Source organism: Panthera leo, chromosome C1, assembly GCF_018350215.1.
Source record: "Panthera leo isolate Ple1 chromosome C1, P.leo_Ple1_pat1.1, whole genome shotgun sequence".
NCBI lineage: Eukaryota > Metazoa > Chordata > Mammalia > Carnivora > Felidae > Panthera > Panthera leo.
Window position 1 is genome coordinate 95652903 of NC_056686.1, and position 21683 is coordinate 95674585.

The 21683-nt window shown below is 36.6% G+C and overlaps 1 protein-coding gene across 2 annotated transcripts in view; it reads left to right on the plus strand.

Moving 5' to 3' along the window:
• The window catches only part of CAPZA1 (capping actin protein of muscle Z-line subunit alpha 1), a 49644-nt gene extending 29171 nt beyond the window's left edge, over positions 1-20473 (plus strand). For both annotated transcript variants that reach the window (XM_042953445.1, XM_042953446.1), the window contains exons 5-10: positions 5123-5329; positions 7992-8071; positions 8689-8767; positions 15867-15938; positions 18400-18462; positions 18846-20473. In XM_042953445.1, the coding sequence (XP_042809379.1) occupies positions 5123-5329; positions 7992-8071; positions 8689-8767; positions 15867-15938; positions 18400-18462; positions 18846-18986 (642 nt within the window). In that variant the 3' untranslated portion in view covers positions 18987-20473. The remainder of the gene's footprint in view (positions 1-5122; positions 5330-7991; positions 8072-8688; positions 8768-15866; positions 15939-18399; positions 18463-18845) is intronic.
• The last annotated feature ends 1210 nt before the right edge of the window (positions 20474-21683 follow it).

Consider the following 21683-nt stretch of genomic DNA (forward strand, 5'->3'; position numbering starts at 1 on the left):
AGCTGTATGTAATTCTCCTTGGTAAGAATAATAGGAGACATTATATTTGATATTCTATAGAAAAACAGACATTTCTATTCAAACAGAGGAACAAAGCAAATATTTCCATTATTGTCATAGTTATAAACATTGTCTGGCAGGACTTTGCAAATTCATTAATTGCACTTCAAAAGCAGTATGTCACTAAATACCAAATCCTTGTTAAAAAAGTCTGAGGGACACCTGGGTGGTTCAGTTGGTTGAGTATCCAACTCTTGATTTTGGCTCAGGTCATGATCTCATGGTCGCGATATCAAGCCCCATGTAGTGTGGAGCCTGCTTGGGATTCTCTCTCCTTTCCTCTCTGTCCCTCCCCCACTCTCAATGTCTGCACTCTCTCTCTGTCTCTCAAAATAAACTTAAAGAAAAAAGTCTGAATCTTCTTTGAACCCACAAATCCGTAAGATTTATCCTAGGAAAATAAGTATATAAATGTATTAAAAAGATTATAGCAAGGTTTATGACAGTGAAACAAGGTTTATAATAGTGAAAAATTGGGAACAATCTAAATGCCCAACCAACATTAAATTAATTATCTATAGACCAAAATACTATGACTACATTGAAAAGTGATATAAAAACTGATCTGGGAATATACTCCCTTTGGTAACACATATGCTAAAGTATTGATCTAGAAAGATTTTTGTGATATATTAAGCTAAAACATAAAAGAACATATGTAGAATTGTACTAGTTTATTTTTCAAATAGATATTTAAATGAGCTGTATTAGAATTAATGCATTTTAAATTCTTTAAAAGATGCACCATTTTATGTACCACTAAGAAAAAACACTGCCAATTTTAATTGGCAAAGTCCTAAGATGCCATCAAGTATAAGATGTATCCCATTTTATGAAATGTTAAGTGATGGGGGGGACATATGCATCTTTTTTTTTTTAATGTTTGTTTATTTTTGAGAGAGAGAGAGCACCTAAGGGACAGAGAGAGAGGGGACAGAGGATCGGAAGAGGGCTCTGTGCTGACAGCAGAGAGCCTGATGTGGGGTTTGAATTCACGAACCGTGAGATCATGACCTAAGCCTAAGTCAGATGCTTAACTGAGCCACCCAGGTGCCCCTGGAGGGACATACACATCTTAGGAGTCAAAGGTATAAAGTATATAGATGTGCATAGGAAAGGAAATGTAGGAAAATATACACCAAAATGTTAACTCTGTCTTGGAATTACAGGTTTTTTGGAATTTGTTTTGCTTGTTTTCTGTTTGTTTTGGTTTATATTTTTGCTTAATTTTCTTAATGAAAATAGATTAATTACAAGTATAAACAATACTGGAAAAAAATGATAAATATTGCTTGCAATTGATATTGTATAATTTAATGTAATATAGACAAGTTATTGAAATAATAAGATCTGTGTCCAGATACATGTTATAAGACCATTCCCATATACCAGTAGTAGCCAGCTTAAAAATGTAGTCAGTGGCGTTCTTAGCCGTAACAACAGCAACAAAAAGCTATTACCTGGACATTAAAATAAGGAAAGATACATGAGTTATTAAAGAAGATGCCATAGGGGAGCCTGGCTGGCTCAGTTGGTAGAGCATGCGACTCTTGATCTCAGGGTTAGAAGTGTGAGCCCCACATTGGGTGTAGAGATTACTTAAAAATAAAATGTTTTGAAAAATAAATAAAGTAGATGCCATAAAACGTCACACACACAAAGGAAAAAAATTAAAAAGACAAAACCAAAGTAGATGCCACCCCTGCATATAATAAAAATCAACTACAGTGGGTTAACTACGTAGAGATTTTTGTCATGTAAGAAATCCGGAGGTAATATTTAGAGCTGTTATGAGCTGTTACATGGTAGCTCCATGATGTCATCAGAGACCCACGTTGCTTCCAGCTCTCTATTCTGCCTTCCAGGTGTTGTTTTCATTATCATGCTCTTAAGAGAGCCGCTCTATTTCAGGGCACTAAATCCATAGTTGTAGGAAGGAAGAAGGAGGAAGTTGGAAAAGGTGCTGGCCATTCCAGAAGTAACTTTCACTGATAAGTTATTGCCAGAACTCCTATCACTTTGTCATTCCTACTGGGGAAGTATCATTTTTGTATTTGTATACACAGTATTTTTGGAAACTTTTGGGGTTCTGTTAGTAAGGGAAAAGGAAAGAATGGATATTGGATTGGAAACTAGCAGGAGTCTGCTATACAGTTCATACACACACTTTAATCTGGGAAGTAAATGGGAAATTAGATTTAAATACAGTGTTTCTGAATAAGAAATATAAATAATATGGAAAGCTTATCTGAATAAGAAATATAAATGAGGGGCACTTGGGTGGCTCAGTTGGCTAGGCATCCGACTTCAGCTCAGGTCATGATCTCACAGTCTGTGGGTTCAAGCCCCACTTCAGGCTCTGTACTGACAGTTCAGAACCCAGAGCCTGCTTCTGTGTCTCCCTCTCTCTCTGCCCCTCCCCACCTTACGCTCTGTCTCTGTCTCTGAAAAATGAATAAACTGTAAAAAAAAATAGAATAAAAAAGGAAATATAAATGGTATGGAAATTTTGTTTTTCAAATAGATTTCATACAATTCCTATGAAAAATAGACCATACAGGATTATTCTGATCAGGAACAACAATGAAAAAAGACCAATGCTAGCAAACAAAGACACAAGGCAAGAATCAGAAAGCCCTTAAACTAAGTATCATAAAACAGAAAGGAAAAGGAAACAATTGATAAAATTTATGAGATTACTCTAACTTTGATTTCCAGTGCCAACTATACACTTAGATTAATTCCAGGTGGAGATTAAAGGTTAAATATTTTTTAAAACATAAAAATTTAGTAGGAAATGGAAAGAGAATCATAACTTTTAAGTAATGATGAAACATTAGAAAAGTTTATAAAAGAAAGTGACCTTTGTATAATGGGCTTAAAATAAGATTTTAAAAGAAGAAAATATGTGCCTCAAGCATAGTAAAGATGTTATTCAAATACCTAAGGATGATGCCAAGAGTTCAGTGAATAAATGAGCAACAGAAATGAACCATTTGCACCCAACTGCAAAATACAAAGCAAACTTGGAAAAGTGTTACATCGCCCAGAAATAATAATTAAGGTAGTGCAGATTAAAATTTTAATGTGAACATATTTACTTTTTAATTACAAAAGTTGCAGGATTGTGATGAGAAAGCTTTATGAGAGTAAGACTAAGGAAATAATCAAGCTTTTAAAGGGTAGTCTGATGATAAGGACATAAATCTCAAAACTAGGAATTCTTTCCAAAGAATTATTTTTAAGCAGAAGACTTTTTGTGGGAGAATTTATAGTGGCTTTCGATAGTGGAAATGGTAAGTAACTTAAACCTGCTTCAATTCAGGAGTGATTAAATATATTATGGTATGTCAATATTGTGAAATTATATGTAATTATTAAAAATGGTAAATGTGTCAAAAGACAAATGGCAAATTAGGGAAAAAATTGTGAAACTCAACACATGCAGAGTTTTATCTGCCTAATTAATAAAAAGACTTCAACTAGAAAAAGACCAAATACCCAATAGAAAAGTGGGCAAAAGGTAAGAATAGACTGTTCACAGAAGGGGAAATACAGTAAATGACTTTTTAAAAGGTGAAAAGAAATTGCAGTTAAAATTTCTACTGATAGTGTGTTTGTAACTTGGTACCACACCCTATCTCTGATATAGGGCAGTTTGTCAGTCTCTAACAAAATTATGAATACGTTTACGCTTTGATCCAGTTGTCCCCTTTCAGAGAATTTACCTCACATGAGTACATGGCACATGTACATAATTGATACATAATGAATGTACAAGGACATTTATTGCAATATTGTTCATAATAGTAAGAGATTGAAAACAACCCAACTATCCATTAATAGAGGACTGGTTGAATAAATTTTTGTATAGCCATACAATGGAGCAGTATACAATTATAAAGCAAAAAACAAGGAAGTTCTCTGAGTATTCCTATGGAAAGATTTTCTAGGTATATTAAATTTAAAAAGTAAAAAGTGAAACACAGTATAGTATGCTAGTTTTTGTGTAAAATAAAAGGGTGGGTGGGTGCCTGGGTGGCTTAGTTGAGTGTGCGCGACTCTTGATCTCAGCTCAGGTCTTGATCTCAGGGTCGTGAATCTGTTGGGTCTGTGCTGGGGGTGAAGCCTACTTAAACAAACAAGTAAATAAATAGAATAAGTAATACATTCACATGGTTCAAAAATGGAAAAAAATACATATATATATATATATATATATATATATATATATATATATATATAGTGAGATCTTTTTCTCATCTTTTTCTCATATCCACCAAATTCCTAACAAATGTCCCTTTCCTCATAAGGCAACTGATTTTTATTAATTTAGAGCAAGGGTCAGCAAGCTATGCATGGCAGGTACCACTTATTTTTGTAAATAAAGTTTTATTGAACACAGCCCTGCTTGTTTGTTTTTTGTATTGTCTATGGCTGCTTTCCTGCTAACAGAGTTGAGTAGGCACAACTGATTCTATGTCCAGAAAAGCTGAAAATATTTACTATCTGGCCCTTTACAGAAAAAATTTGCCAATCCCTGATATATTCTTCCAGGGTTTCTATTTTACAAATATTACCTATTTTAAATGCTAAGTATAATGACTAGAAAAGGTTTATGAAATATGTGAAAAAAAGGATATTAAAATGTATAGAGAAGTTACTGTTGCAGCTATGTATAAAGTATATACATTGGCAAAACATTAGACAGAAACCAAGAAATTAAGGATAGGTTGGAGAAATGTGGTTTTAGAGCTGATTTAACCCTAAACATAATATTTTTATAAGAGTAAAAATGTGACTTAAGGGGTAGCTGGCTGGCTCAGTTGGTAGAGCATGCTGCTCTTAACCTTAGAGTCATGAATTCAAGCCCCACCTTGGGGGTGGAGTTTACTTAAAAAGTTAAGTTTTTTTAAAATGTGACTTGATTGAAAAATCAGTATGAAAGAGAAATCTGAGTAAATGAAAAGTTAACTGTCTTCAGAATTTTTATTTGTTTTGTTAAATTTGACAAGAACTTTTTTTTACAGAGTTACTCATATTTATAATTATTCTTTGGAAGGTCTTAATTACAGAACATGGTGACCTGGGTAATAGCAGATTTTTAGATCCAAGAAACAAAATTTCCTTTAAGTTTGACCATCTACGGAAAGAAGCAAGTGACCCCCAGCCAGAGGATGTAGATGGAGGTCTGAAGTCTTGGAGAGAATCCTGTGACAGTGCTTTAAGGGCCTATGTGAAAGATCATTATTCCAACGGCTTCTGTACTGTTAAGTATCTGCCTGCTTCATTATTAGAGATGTTTTATTTTCTACATTTACCTTATCCTTTGTGGACTTTGGCTAGCCAAACATCACTTCTTCTTAGAGTCTCCTCTGCATTTTATTCTCCTCTGCATTTTTGAAGGGGTATAAATGGACAATTTTATATGGAAAAATCTTTAACATCTTTAGTTTAGACATAAGTAAATAAATTTAGATTGTCAAGACAGCTATTGCCACATTCATGACTTTTTAGTATAGGCCTTTTTACAGAAAGCTACTTACATAGTTTAGATGCTTTCACTGGATCATCAAAACTATTTGAATTTTTTTTAATCAAGAGTAATTTGACTTTTTTTTTTTTTTTACTGATGTTAAAATTTGGCTCTATCATGATTTTTCCTTTGTAAGGTTGTGAATACGATTAAGAAAAATGTCTGTTAGAATATTTTCAATATTTAACGATGATGAGTTAAATGGCGATAATAGAATATTGGGTAAGAGCCCTTATTTTGAAGCCATACTAACTGGTTTGATCCTAGTCTTGCCACTTAATTAGTTCTGTGACTTTGTTAACATGTCTGCCTCAATTCTTTTCACCTATAAAATGGAAATAATAGTTCTTACCTCATAGGATGTTGTGAGGATTGAATGAAGTAATTACTCATATAAAATGCCTAGAAAATGTCTGGCACAAAGGAAGTTCTGCAGAAGTGTTGAATATCATTATTATTACATGTTTTTTATTTTTTAAATGATGGAGAAAACCCATTATGGTGGATAATTACAGTTGATATTACAAAGGAAGACATGGCATACTCTTAGAAATTGGCTTTGCAATCCTAAATATACTTTCAACTTCTCATTTGTTATGTATTTAAAGTTTGACACTACTCATTCTTATTTTGGAGAGCCTCCACACCAAGTAACCTCACGTGCCATTTTCTCACTGTCTCTGCCAATAAATGAGCTACAGAAAGCCATCAAATTGTTCTGACAGTGTCTGTTGTACCCCAAATGGCTTATATCCTCAGAGCTGTCCTGCTTGGTGGTAATTCTTGATTTCATCTCAATATTTCCCATAATGTTTTCAATATAGTATGTTCCAATTCATTCCCATTGTCCTTAGGCATCTGTCTGATCCCCCACATATTAGTAAGACTGACATGAAATCTTTCTCTGCTTTCCACACTCAGCAGTGTTCCCTCTCTTCCACTGTACTTGAATCTTAGAAAGGGGGATCCTTATTCTTGATCTTATACTATCCTATCTGATACATATCTCTTTAAATATTTTTATTTCTCTTCTTAAGGAGAACAAACTTTTCCTCAGTCATAATTTCTATCAGTTACTTTTCTTCTTCTCTTTCTACCTTGCTCTTCCTCCCTCTTCTTCACTTCCTTTCTTCCCTCATCTCTCTCTACTATGTAACCAAACCTGGGAGCATTCTGCTCCTACTAGTGTCATTTCCTCATTATGTATCTACTTCTTAACCCTGTGAATTTTGGCTTCAGTCTTTAGTCTATAGAAACTGTTCTCTGAGTTTACTAATGGTTCCTGAATTGCCTCAGTATCTTTTTCTTCGTCCTTGACTTCTTTATGGCATTTCACACTGAGACCATCCAACTACTTACTTTTGCTTAGACTGCTCTGTCAGCACCCTCTACTCATTCTCAGTTTGTCTCTATTTCTTTTCTTCTCCCCTACCTTTGTAAATGTAGGCATTCCCCACTGCTCTACTTCTCTTTCTTGAAAACTCATGGTTTATTTAATATAGGGAAAGTAAACATGTGGAAATATTTTGTGGACTATAAAGTTCTTCTATTTATTTTTTTTCCTTTTCCTTGGGATTGCATTTCTGTTCACCTCTCCTACATTAAGGAACAGTTGGGGCTTCTGACTACTAGCTACACATCTCTATCTGAATTTCCCAATTTGTTAATGATACTACTGTCTATCTGGTCATCCCAGTATGCAAGCACTTTGGCTCTTTCCCCTTTTCTGTCCTTCACTTGCAGTGTATTGTTAGACTTGATTATGCTTTTGCACCCTGATACCCACTGATACTACCCTGACTTATTGCCTAGATTAATGCTCTGGCCTCCTAACCAACTTTAGCTTTTCCTCTACTTTAGCCTGTATACCAGTATTAATTATTCTCCCAAAACAATAGTGCCTGGTATGTTGTTTTGGTGTCTGTCCTGTAGAATAATGTCCATACTTCTTACCTTCTATCTATTACTGTGGGATTTATATCTTCTGTCCTGTATTGTCACCCACTTCAGTTAGTCCACTTCACATGTACTGTCTAACCTGAAAGCACTAATTGCCATTCACTGAACAAGCCCCCAGTTTCCTGTCTGAAGAGTTTACTCATCTTTCCTCTCAGTCTCTGCCTATGAGAATCTCACCTGTCTTGTAAGGCCCAGTCCAACTGTCACCTCCCTTGTACCCCAAATCAGGAGCAGTACTGCCTTCTGCAGTCATTGTACCAGTGTCTCCTGTGGAACTAAACATGTTCTGCTCTGTGTTTGTATCCCATGAAGTCTTGTGAGTTACCTGATTCTTTGTCTCCTCCGAGGATTTAGCATGCTGTTTTTGTACGGTGTTTGGCATTTAGGTTAAATGTGTTTTCAGAGGCTAACTTTTTTTTTTTTTGTTTAACAATAGGTTTATGCTAAAACTATAGATGGGCAACAGACCATTATTGCGTGTATTGAAAGCCACCAGTTTCAGCCTAAAAACTTCTGGTAAGAAAGTAGATGTTCTCTTCTATTTGTGTCTTAACTTCTGTTGGGAAGAAAACAAACCAGTAGTTGAAACTTGGTTTTTAATCTAACTAGTTTAGAATAAGTTATTTGACCGAAAAGCTTCAGTTCCCCATCTGCAAAATGAGGGGTTTAGACGTGAACATTTAGATTCCTTTCAATTCCAAGATTTTATAATCTTGTCTTTTTAAAAAATGCTCTTCTATTGAGTGAGAATAAGTGATTGGTTAAGAAAGTGCCCAGTGGAAAATCTGAGTTTTACTTGGGTTTAGTTAATAATACTTGAGTTAATTGCAAAACTCAGCAGCCCATCTAGCTGTTTGTGGAAGAGCCTACCATGAATAGTATAAGCATGGTTTTCTGTTCCATGATTGAAAAATGAAAGTCAGAATAACTTTAAAAAACTTACGTTTAGACACTTGGATACAAACTTGTATTTGAGTAGACAGAGCCTTGGATTTGTCGAACTAGAAATGATTTGTTTCTTTTTGGTTTTGTTTTTGTTTTGTTTTCTCTTTCCCAAATTCTCTCCCTCAGCAGCAAATCACCTCTTTGTTGTGCTTATTGCTAACTCTTCAGCCTTGTGTGTGTTTTAATAGGAATGGTCGTTGGAGATCAGAGTGGAAGTTCACCATCACACCACCTACAGCCCAGGTGGTTGGAGTACTTAAGATTCAGGTGAGATCCCCATGTGTTAATAGGCCATGTTAAAATGTCACATCTTCAAAACAAACATGCAAGTTGGTATTTGTTCTGGTATTCGAAATAAGGAACAACTATATGTAGATGCAACCTGATGGTAGTAAATAGAAATAGAAGCCTCCTTCATGGGGAAATGGTTAAGCAGAGCTATTCTGGGTTGATAAAGGATAGTCATATGGCATGTACTGCTTGCTTATTATTTTTCTCTTTCAAAGATAACAAGATTTTTCCAGGAATTATCAAATAGTAGTTCTAGGAAAGAAGAAAATAAATGATTATTAAGAAGTGACTAAATAGCATCTGCTGTGACTTACTTAGGGTCTCTCGTATATGTTAGCCCATGTAAGTGTGTATGTACGTGTATATATAAAACATAATTCTTAACTTTGAAGACAGCTACATGAATGGGATTGTTTTGTTTTTTTACAATAATGACAGAAGGTTGTATTATCAAGTAAATAAAACAGAGGAACTAGAGTGAATGACCAAGTGTCATCGTGTATGGAATATAAGTAACCAAGCAGAGTAGATTTCTAGTGTTGGTGTCAGAACAGATAGGCAGGTGAATAAGGAGCTTGTGGATGCCTGTCTCGATCGGAGTCTTCTGATATCCTAGCAGAGGTTTGAAATTCAAATTCAGGGTGATTGAATTCTTAAGCCCAGCCAACTCTCAGGTAGGATTAAACAGTTACTGATACCTGAGATCAGTACCTAATCATACTTCTATTATATTGTGTTAAGTCTTACTTTCAAAACAATTAGCAAGAGCTGCCTTTCTTAATGATATAATTTAATCAAAATATATATGGTACATGTCATCTGTACCCACTCTTTTCAGGATAGCTTCCTGCTACAAGTAACAGTAACTTGTTTCCTGGGAGCTTTTCCTAGCCACAGGAGCATGCCCAACTCAGATGAGGCAAGCTGAAAATGTTAAGTTCACAGCTCTGGAGCAGCCCTTAGTGCCATACAAGAGTTGGTAGATAAATATGTCAGTTTCCTCACCCATCAGGTGGGACAACTCTGAAGTATGTTCTCCTTAGTCTTCCAGAGTCCAGGACCCACAGCTGTCTGTGGGTCATTAATGGTCATCTCTGGGTTCATTAATGCACCCATAACACTTTCCTCCCTTCTGTGTCTTACTACCTCAGCCCTTACTAGCCTTTCTTGAGATTACCTCCCAAGTAAACCACCTCCTCTTAAATCTTAATCATGGGGTCTGCTTCTGGGGGAGCCCAAGCTAAGACAACATATATTGCTCTATATATATATGAGTAGCCTAATGCTTTAGATCTCCTGTAACTATGGCATCAGCATTAACTTGGCAGCTTACTATAAATTTATGTAGGTAACTTGATTTTTCTTCCAGAAGGAGATAATTACTTGTGTTTCAGCTTTGCCAATGCAAACCTAAATTAAGAGTACATATCATAAAGGGTAATAGTTTCTGATAAGGCTTAAAACAAGGGCCACTACCCGGACCTCATGTATACCTTTTAACCAGATTGTCTGATCACACCTTGGAGAAGGGCTTGCTTCTTCTACAGATCTTTTAAAAATCAGAGTGAGAATTACTTGGAAGAGTCACTAAGATATGTAGACCTTTGGTTATTCTGTAGGCAAAAGGGTAGTTCTGGGAAGTTAACAGTTTCTGAGGATTTATGTTGATGATAGTCATGTTGAAATTTTTATTAGCAGCTGAGACCTAGAAAGGTTTTTGTTGCTTTTGGCAACTTTGAAGCTGGGGAGATCCTGGCCAAGGCAAGGAAATCCGATCTCATTGTCCTCCCAGCCCTTTGACTTCTCCCCCAAGCACCCCAGTAAAATGGTTTGTTCCCTTGCCTGCCCCCTCCCCCACCACAAAAAGAGTTTTTGTTTTAAAACAGAGTTTGGGGCACCTGGCTGGCCCAGTCAAGTGGAGCACACAACTCTTGATCCTGGGGTTGTAATTGAAGCCCTGCATTAGGTATAGAGATTTATTTAAAAATAAAATCTTAAAAAATTTTTTAAATTAAAAAAACAGAGCTTAAGTTTATCATTTATGTATTAGATAATGAAATCAATATTTTTAGAATTTTCAATTGAGTTTATAAACAGCAAGACTTAGTGGTATTCCTATTCATGTCCTAGTTCTTAAGAAACATGATAGGGGGCGCCTTGGTGGCTCAGTGGTTAAGCCTCCGACTCTTGATTTCAGCTCAGGTCACTGTCTGATGGTTTGTGATTTCAAGCCCCAAGTTGGGTTCTATGTAGGCATCATGGAGCCTGCTTGAGATTCTCTCCTTCCCTCTCTCTTTCTGCCCCTCCTCTGCTCGCGTGCTCTCTCTTTCAAAATAAATAAACATTTTAAAAAATTTTCAAAAAAACTATGATAGAAATTCAAACCAATTGCATAGTCTTTATTCTTGGACAAAAAAGATGTGCCCTGCATAATTCCTTCCTTCAAATGGGTTCTGAGATGCCTGTCTCAAATATATAAGTCCTTGTTTCTTTTCTGGACAGAGCTTTGTTTTGTTTAAAAAAAAAATTTTTTTTAATGTTTATTTATTTCTGAGAGAGAGAGCATAAGCAGGGGAGGGGCAGAGAGAGAGGGAGACACAGAATCTGAAGCAGGCTCCAGGCTCTGAGCTGTCAGCACAGAGCCTGATGCGAGGCTCAAACTCACAAACCATGAGATCATGACCTGAGCCAAAGTTGGACGCTTAACTGACTGAGCCACCCAGGTGCCTCCCCATAGAGCTCTGTTTTTTAAATATCCCCCATCTTGTTCATATTCACTGCTCTTCCTAGTGTTCTTTTCAGCCTCTGGACTTTTCAGTTTCTTAGTTTAAAATGATCAAACAAAATAGTGTTTGGGTGTGACCCACTTGTGTTTTGAACATCCTTGTCCAGGTATTGTGGGCAGGCCAGTACTAGAGACCCTGAGGGGGTCCCACAGGACCAAGAGAGTTCTTGGCTTCCCATAGGACAAAAATCAAACTCTAGCCAGGAGAAAGTGAGAGCAGAGTTTATTGAATGACATAAGTGATACAGTATAGCAGATGGAATGTCTGGGAGACTCAGAAAAGGAAAAGTGAGTCTCCCTATCACTTGGGGTTAGGGATTTACCTTGGAAAGGGATCACGTTCCCGGGTACATGTTCCATCAGGAATCCAGGGTAGGGTCCAATCAAAGGTGAGTGCCAGGTGAACAAGAGGTGTTAGTCCATAAATCACCGAAGGTAAGAGTGTATTGATGCCAGTGTTGACCAGAGTTTGTTCAAAGGTAATGTTCTGGAACATGCTTCAAATCTGGTTCTTCTTAGATGTTAGTAGCTGTTTGGGGGCCTACGATGGAACTTAGAGAATGATTAACTGTCTTGTTTCCCCCTCGGAGTGGGAACAAAGCTTCTTTGGTTTACTCAGATGCAAAATACAGAACATGAGTGAGTGGAACTTAAAGAAACAGCAGAAATGGAGCCTTTCAAGAGTGGAATCCCTTCAGTTTCCCTATCTCACTTGTCTATTGGAACTTTAACCTTTATATGTCATTATTAATTAGCCAGGTCTTTTTTTCCTCAGATCTTTGCTGTTGTGATTCTTGTGTGTAGGTATTATAGGCATTTATCAACTCCCTGCTTCTCCAGTGTATTCTTAAATTGTCTTTTTCTCTTCAACCTCCTTTAGAAAGCCAAAAGATGAAATTTAAGAGTTTGGAGAGGGTATGGAAAGTCTGTGGTTTCTCTTGCCCATCTGGACAGAGCCAGCTATTTTTGTTCCCTTAAACAAGTTTCTGTAGTCGATTCATGTTGCCCAGGGAAGTCCTTTTGTTGCTAATAGGATCATGGTTTCTGCCTCGATGAAGGCTTGGCTGTTTTAATCCCCCTCTAATGATATTTTAGAAGAGTTAAGTCCCTAATGAGATACTTTATTTCTCCCTGGATGAGGGAATTTCTAATTTTTTGACAAAACTTAACAGTGGGAGGTATTAGGCATGTTAGATATGGTTTTAGTTCTGGAATTCGACCTAATTCATATTCTAGCTCCTTTTTTTACTAGATATGTGAACATGGATAAGTTATTAAACTGCCTCAATGGGAATGCAAGCTGGTGCAGCCACTCTGAAAAACAGTATGGAGGTTCCTCAAAAAACTAAAAATACCCTATGATGCAGCAATTGCACTACTAGGCATTTATCCAAGGGATACAGGTGTGCTGTTTCGAAGGGACACATGCATCCCCATGTTTATAGCAGCACTATCAACAATAGCCAAATTATGGAAAGAGCCCAAATGTCCCATCAATGGATGAATGGATAAAGATGTGGTGTATATATATACAATGGAGTATTACTCGGCAATCAAAATGAATGAAATCTTGCCATTTGCAACTGCGTGGAGGGAACTGGAGGGTATTATGCTAAGTGAAATTAGAGAAAGACAAAAATCGTATGACTTCACTCATATGAAGACTTTAAGAGACAAAACAGATGAACATAAGGGAAGGGAAACAAAAATAATAAAAAAACAAGGAGGGGGACAAAGCAGAAGAGACTCATAAATATGGAGAACAAACTGAGGGTTGCTGGAGGGTTTGTGGGAATGGGGATGGACTAAATGGGTAAGGGGCATTAAGGAATCTACTCCTGAAATCATTGTTGCACTATATGCTAACTAATTTGGATGTAAATTAAAAAAATAACAAAACAAGTTTAAAAAATTAATTAAAAAAAATAAAGACATTCTTTCAGATTGAAAAAATATATATATTAGGAAAGAAGGAAACAGTTAAAAGTTTTACTTTTAGAGATACTCTAGGTGCTACTGGATTTCATCTTTCAGACTTGCTTTCCTTTATGGATCTGTTAGTTATTCAGTAAATCCCATCAGTCTATGTAATATTTTAATTGTATAAAATTCCTTTGTGACTTTAAAAAAAAAAATCTTCTTCTAAAAATAATAATAATCAGGGCACCTGGGTGGCTCAGTCGGTTAAGCAGCCGACTTCGGCTCAGGTCATGATCTCGCGGTCCATGAGTTCGAGCCCCGCGTCGGGCTCTGTGCTGACAGCTCAGAGCCTGGAGCCTGTTTCAGATTCTGTGTCTCCCTCTCTCTGACCCTCCCCCGTTCATGCTCTGTCTCTCTCTGTCTCAAAAATAAATGTTAAAAAAAAAAAGTTTTTTAAAATAATAATCTATTTTTTTCTTTCCAGTCTGCTATGTTCTGAATGTTTGTGTTTCCCTACAATTCATTATGTTGAAATTATAACCCCTACAGATGATGATATTAGTAGGTGGGATCTTTGGGAGGTGCTCAAGTCATGAGGGTGGAAACCTCATCAGTAGGAATGGTGCCTTATAAAAGAAGTTCCAGAAAGATCCCTAGCCCCTTCCATCATGTAAAGATACAGAGAAAAGAAGCCTGCAATGAACCACCTGATCATGCTGGCACTTTGATATCAGACTTTCCATCCCCAGAACTATGAGTATTAAGTTTCTGGTATGTATAAAAAAAAAAACAACAAAACTGCCTCAAGCTTCAGTTTTCTCATCTGTAAAATAGGAATAACAATGGTCCCTATTTCAGAGTTTTTGTAAAGATTGAATAAGATAATGTAAGTAATAACTAAAACATTTTGCATAGTGTTTAACATGAAGTAAGGACTCAATAAATAATAGTCATAGTAGTGCAGGGTATATAGTTCCTTTCTTCTTTACGTCTGCTTTATCTCTAAAAACATTCCTTTTTATCCACATTATCTCCTGTTATGGGTGCCTGGCTGGCTCAGTAGGTAGCACATGCGATTCTTGATCTTGGGGACTCTTGAACATGGGTTCAAGTCCCATGTTGGGTGTAGAGATTACTGAAAAAAATAAATAAAATCTTTAAAAACAAAAACAAAGCAAAACCAAAATAGCTCCTGGTAGCCTGGACTAGATGAAGGAAACAGGCAGTACCTGGACTACTGTTCTAGCATTATGCCCCCAGTTTCGGCTCCCTCCGCTTTATTTTCTTCATAGCACAAATGGTAATCTTTTTAAAACATTTCCTTTTCCCTGAGTCCCAGTCACCTTTAAATAGGATAAAGTCTGGACTCTTAACATGGTTTATAAGGCAGTTTGCTTCACAGTCTGTCTCCAGCTGGCTTCATAGCACTGTCTCTTGCCACATTCCCCTCCACACTTAACTCATTTGCAGTGAGTTCTTTGTTCTTTCCTAAACCATTCTCTTGTACTTCTCTTATCCCCTTGCTAGATGCCCTTCTCTACTTGTCCATTTAGGTGACAACTCCTATTTTCAAAACCTTGTTCAAATGCACTTAACAAAAGGAAACCCTCATCCTATTTTATATGACCAGTTTGTAGCCTTGTTAAGGTGACTGGAGCTATCTTGTAAGTTGCCAAAACTTCCTGAGTCTTAACATCTTTGCTTAGTCTGTCTCTTATGTATCCCTCCTTCTTGCTAATTGGTCTCATAATTGTAGCACCCCACTTTACCTTATATCCTCAGAACTGCTTTTGTCTTGCTTTTTTGTAAGCTAATTTACTAGTAGGATATTTGTTTTTTCAATTTGTCTTTAACTGTCAAGTAAGTTTTTCCTGCACTTGGTCAGATCTGCTTACCAGTCAGTATTGATGATTATATATATGGAGAGATGTGTAAGGAATTAGGATCCATTAAAATTCCTTGGTTTTCACAGAGAAAAACTAATGTCCAGTGATTTTATTTGAATTCTTTTAATCTTTTAATACTGCTAAGAGTGGAATCTTATTTAAGATCTTTGTATTTACAATACTTAGCACAATGCCTGGAATGCAATACGCACAAAATAAATGTTTGTTGAACTTAATAATCAGTTTCCCCTGCTTAAAAAAAAAAAAGGGGGAGAATTCTTAAAATTTAGTGTTCTGTGAATTTTAAGCAACATTGTAAGTTACAGTTGATCATACTAATATTTTTTTCGGTGTTGGTAAAGATTGGTGATGACGTAAAAAAAAAAAAAAAAGATTGGGAGTGGCTTAAGGCATGGATATGTACCTTAGCAGTGGGTTTTTATATAAACTACACATAAACTTGCTCAACCATTGTCTCACACAGGTTCACTATTATGAAGATGGCAATGTTCAGTTGGTTAGTCATAAAGATGTACAGGATTCAGTAACTGTTTCGGTGAGTGTGGAGTATTTAATATGTCTCACTTGTGTCTTTTCTTTAAAAAATTGATTTTGATCCTGAGATACCTGGGTGGCTCAGTTGATTATGTGTCTGACTTCAGCTCAGGTCATGATCTCATGGTTCCTGAGTTCAAGCCCCATATCTGGTTCTGTGCTGAGAGCTCAGAGCCTGGAGCCTACTTCAGATTCTGTGTCTCCCTCTCTCTCTGCTCTCCCCCACTTATGCTCTGTCTCCCTCTCTCAAAAATAAACAAACATTAAAAAAAAATTTTTTTATTTTGATCCTGAGTACTGATTCTGCCACTAGAAATTCAGTTTGTTTTCAGTGCTTTGATTTTGGCAGCTTATAAAAGCATGTAATCAACCAGCTATATTAGTTCACAGTCTTTGACTAAATGTAATAGAGTAAATAATTACATAATATAAAACACAGTGTAACATAACATGATATAATGCCAAATAGTGATAATGGCTTTATTCAAACATCTTTCACTTTCTCTGTTTCTCAATTGTGAGATTTACTCAAGGACAACAATATCTTCAGTCAGTAAATACTATGAGGAAGGAAAGTTTGCCAACAAATCTTATAGGGCTACATTTATATCACTAGAGAAGCCAAACATTTTTAGGAATATTCAACTAAAACGTGTTGTTCTGGAGTGCCTGGTTGGCTCAGTCAGTTAAGCATCCGACTTTGGCTCAGGCCATGATCTCCAGGTTCGTGAGTTCGAGCCCCACGTCAGGCTCTGTGGTGACAGCTCCAGCAGTCTGGAGCCTGCTTCGGATTTTGTGTCTCCCTATCTCTCTGCCCCTTCCCCCCACCTCTTTTGCTCTCTCTCTCAAAATTATAAACATTAAAAACATAGATATTATATTATATATTTGTGTATATTTATATATATACACACACACACATATATGTATAATTTGTTCAGATAATAATACTATATGTATATATATATAGTGTTCTATACCTGGAAAGAAGGGACATAATTTTTTTGCATTCTCAGTGCTTCTTTTTATTCCTAGAAATTATTGAGCACCTTCAAATAGCTTTTGTTTGAGGTGCCTGGCTGGCTTAGTATGGCATGCGATGCCTGATCTTGGGGTTGTGAGTTCAAGCCCCACATTGGGTGTGGACCTTCTAATAAAAAAAAAAAAAAATCATAAAAACAAACAAACTAGCTAGCTATGTTTATGTATGTTGTATCTACATTTACTTTATTAGAAATTAAAACTGAGAGGGGAGCCTGGGTGGCGCAGTCGGTTAAGCGTCCGACTTCAGCCAGGTCACGATCTCACGGTCTGTGAGTTCGAGCCCCGCGTCAGGCTCTGGGCTGATGGCTCGGAGCCTGGAGCCTGTTTCCGATTCTGTGTCTCCCTCTCTCTCTGCCCCTCCCCCGTTCATGCTCTGTCTCTCTCTGTCCCAAAAATAAATAAAAAATGTTGAAAAAAAATTAAAAAAAAAAAAGAAATTAAAACTGAGAAATGTTAAATATATTTGTTAATTTAAAATAACAGTAACAAACCCATTACTTGTTGGCCTAAATAGCATTTTCATGAAAAAAGAACTATATTTTCCAAACCAAAAAAAAAATAGTGCAAAGAATGGCATTCACTTACAGTTTTACAAATTGTATAGTGTCTGGCTTAATAAAAGACCACTGGATTCCCATATGTGCCCACACATTCCATTAGCTCTCAGAGTGATGAAGCCATCACACATCTTGTAGCTTCTGTGGACCTGCATTATGCACACTCAAGAGTGTGAGTGGGAAAGCAAATGACTTGTCTTAGCATTGCTGTGAAAACAAGATAGTTTTTACCATTTGAAAGAGTCTGGGAACTGCTGCCCTAGGCAGTAAATCTTAGCTTTTACCTATATTTTTGTTGTACCTAATGATGAAAGGAAGAGAGAATGAGAAATGAACCAAAGTGAAAAGGATACGTTTAGTTAATATGGTACCTGAATCATGTAAAGCAAAATGTATTGGTTGATTTAACATCACAAGTGGCAGATAGAGGAGTATATGAGTTTAACATATATGGCTGATATTGGTGAGGGCATTGTTTATATCATCTTAAACCAGAGATATTTTCAAGGCATAAACATTTCAAGATGTCGTGATGATGTCTTTGGGGCATACTGTGGTAGATTGAAAAGAGCGTGGGGTCTTTTGGCAGAAGACTTGGATTCAGATCCCATCTTTCAAGAAGTGTGTAATTTTGGTCTAGTCACTTATGAGGATTCTGTTTTCTCATCTGGAAAATGGAGGTAATGATAACAGATCAACCTCACAGGGCTGTTGGGAGAATCAAAGAAGGTGATGTGCATGGAAACACTTGATAAACTGTAAGTTGTTATACAAATGTTAGTCAAGATGATCTTTTCAGTATGTTTTTATTTATTGTTTATACTTTTTAAAAAATTCCTATTTCCCCTTTTCCTCTGTTAGAATGAAGTCCAAACTGCCAAGGAGTTTATTAAAATCATAGAGCATGCAGAAAATGAATATCAGGTAAGAAGATTTGGAACTAATTTCTCTAGATCTCTAGAACATTATTATTTTGCTGTTAACACATTTTGTTAGAACTTCTCTTTGTCCTTTCAACATAAATATATGTGTTGTTCAGTGTAACTAAGTGTGGAAGCTGCAGACCTTGCAACTTGGCATTGTGCTTACTGTCAAGGTTTTGACACTGGAAGGGATTATAGCTCTAGTTGTAGAAATAATATAAGTGGGCTTCTTAACTTCAGAGATGGGAGAGGAGCTTACTAGGAATGTTATATCCTGTTGTCCTTCTTAGAAGACTCAAACATGTCCTTTGACTACAGAGTTACTTTCCTAATCACAACTATCCATTTCTGTTCAAGCAACTTATCTTCAATTATCTGTTGCAGACAGCAATTAGTGAAAACTATCAAACAATGTCAGACACCACATTCAAGGCCTTGCGCCGGCAGCTTCCGGTTACCCGCACCAAAATCGACTGGAACAAGATACTCAGCTACAAGATTGGCAAAGAAATGCAAAATGCTTAAAGGCTGAATGTAGGATTCTTCAGTATGTGGAAAGAAAGGATTCAACATGCGGTCATATGATAAATAAGTGATTTATAAACAAGAGTGATATTTTGCTAGGGCTTTCAAAGTTAACAGGTTTTCTAGCCTCATGGAATACTGTTGAACCTATAGCATCATCTTGATTCTTTTGTGTTCTCTGCCTTGTAATTTTCTGTTTTCACTATCTCTACTTGTAAATTTTTTTTTTTTTTTTTTAATTCTGCCACATTTAATGATGGAGAGAGATCTATCCTGGAGTCATTTTACTGTTTAGAAAATTTTCCTAGCCATGAAGCCCTGTTATTGATACAGACAGGTAATATGCCCAGTACTTTTCTACCCCTATCCTTCAAAGCACTTCTGGTACTTTAGTGGTTTTTACTGATCCACCAACAGGTAAAGAGGCTATGCTACAAACTAGCTGAATGGAAGACACATTCATCCTTCTCCCTCTGACTGCTTTGATTATCATTTATAACATCTCATAACTGTAGTGTTCAAAAGTTTGGATTGGGCTTTTCAGGTCCTTTTGTGGGGGCAAAGGAAGTTTTCTGGAAATTCCATTATAGCCAGCTTCTCTGGGGAAGTTGTTTTTAAATCCAAAGACTTGAACCACATTCCCTGCACATGAACGTGTTTGCTTTTTTTCTCTTCCCTCATTGTCTCCTTCCCATCTAGTACCGTTATAGTTATAGACATCTGCATTTTTAGAAGAGTTTTACCCATTTATTATTATTTTGTATTATTCAAGAACTGCTGACGTACTAGGGATGTAGTAGAGTATAAAACTTGAAAAATGCAGATGTTGAAGGAATAATAGTATCTCGTGCTTTAATACTTTGTGGCAGGATTATACTATAAGCAGATGATTCAAGCAACTATGTAAATCACAAACACAAACAAAAAATGAACCAAAGTGAAAAGGATACGTTCCAGGCAGTATCTTTCTATTGTAACCTGTTATTTAAGGGAATACTAGTGATTTGTTCTAAATAGGATGTAAAACTTGTTCCAAATTACTTTTCCTCAGTCCTGCCTGCCAAGAACTTAAATGTAACTGTGATTCAGCAACCCTTCCCAGGTATATTGGCAGGTATATGTATGATCTCAGAATACACAGGTGACATAGATATGATATGACAGCTGGTAATGGTGGATTCATTTACATTGTTTACACTTCTATGACCAGGCCTTAAGGGAAGGTCAGTTTTTAAAAAACCAAGTAGTGTCTTCCTACCTATCCAAATACATGTCAAAAAAGAAGGGTGTTTGTGCTTCAGCTTTGTTTTTGCTCAGTAATACAGTCAAGCAAGTTTGTTTCCAAGTGACCAGTTGAACTGTGTAAGCATTTTTGTTTATTTCAAATAAAATATATTTGTATTATGTGTCATTCATACTATCCATTCATACCACACTATCCTCTGTATCAGGTAGTCCAATAGAAATATACCTGTTTTGTTCTTAAATTGTCTGAGTCTTTCCTTTTCGATCCATGTCTTCAGTTTTTGTTCTCAAGTAAGAGAACTGTGCTTGGTCTTAATTGATGAAGATGTTCAGGGTTTCTGAACTATTACAGATTCAGTGATTATCCAAAAACTTGGAAAGGACAGCGCCTTTTTTTTTTTTTTTTTTTTTTTTTTTTTAGTTTGAGCAATGTCCCTGTGGATAACATTGCTCCTCACTCAGAGGCTGCAGGTGGTTCAAAGATTTTGCTTTGGTTTTCCATTTCTAGTTATCTTCTCTGTCTGACATTGAGAAAGCAAGGCCCAAGTATGGTTCTAGTCACTAGACAAGAAGTAGAAATGAAAGAATCCCTGTACCTTGAACTTGGGTGGTATTTCACATTGACTTAACTCTAAATGCGGCTTTACTTCCTTGCAAATTGGACTTAGCTACAGACATGAGGGAAAGGCTTTTATCCTGGTTCCTAAGAACCAGAGGAGTTTCAGTGGTTCACACTCCCATCTAAGGCCAGTTAAAGTCCCACCTTTTGAGGGAATATTTGTTGTACTATACTCTGTGCTTGTAGCACAAACAGATTCAAACATTCTTGTCTTTGCCTTTAACTTATTAACTGTCAGCCTGCCCCTAGCCTATCCCATCCACTTCCCTAGCCCATATAGACTTTTGTAAAAACTTACTAATCTTTTGGCTATCTAAAGCCCTTGGTTAGTTGTATAATCGGGAGGAAGTCAGCCCTCCTTGCCAAGTCCTGCAGAGACCTTTACTTCCTTAACCTCCTTCAGGATATTTGCTTGAATTGTGTCTTATTTTGTCACATGCTGCTGAAATCTGCCTGTGGTATCCTAGGGTAAAGGTTTCTCAGCCAGATGGAAAGGAGTTTTCTGGGAGGCCTCACTCCTATATTTGGATTTGAAATTACACTGCTGAAAACTATTGGTTTCATTTGAGCCTGGGTAGTTGTGCTGCTGTTACAAGCTGCCTTGTTCCAGTGCCTGTTCTCTTCTGTAATGTAGAACTTTGATGCTGGACCCATCTGTGTCCATGAGATACTTGGCAAACCTTGGCACATTTTCTCCAGACTCACAAAAGACTGATACATTACTGAATGTCAATTTATAAATGTATAATCTCATATAGAATGAAGCTACCTACTGCTTGGGAAATCAAAGAAAGAAAAGAGGGTTGGTAAATACAGAACAAAACTGGATGGTC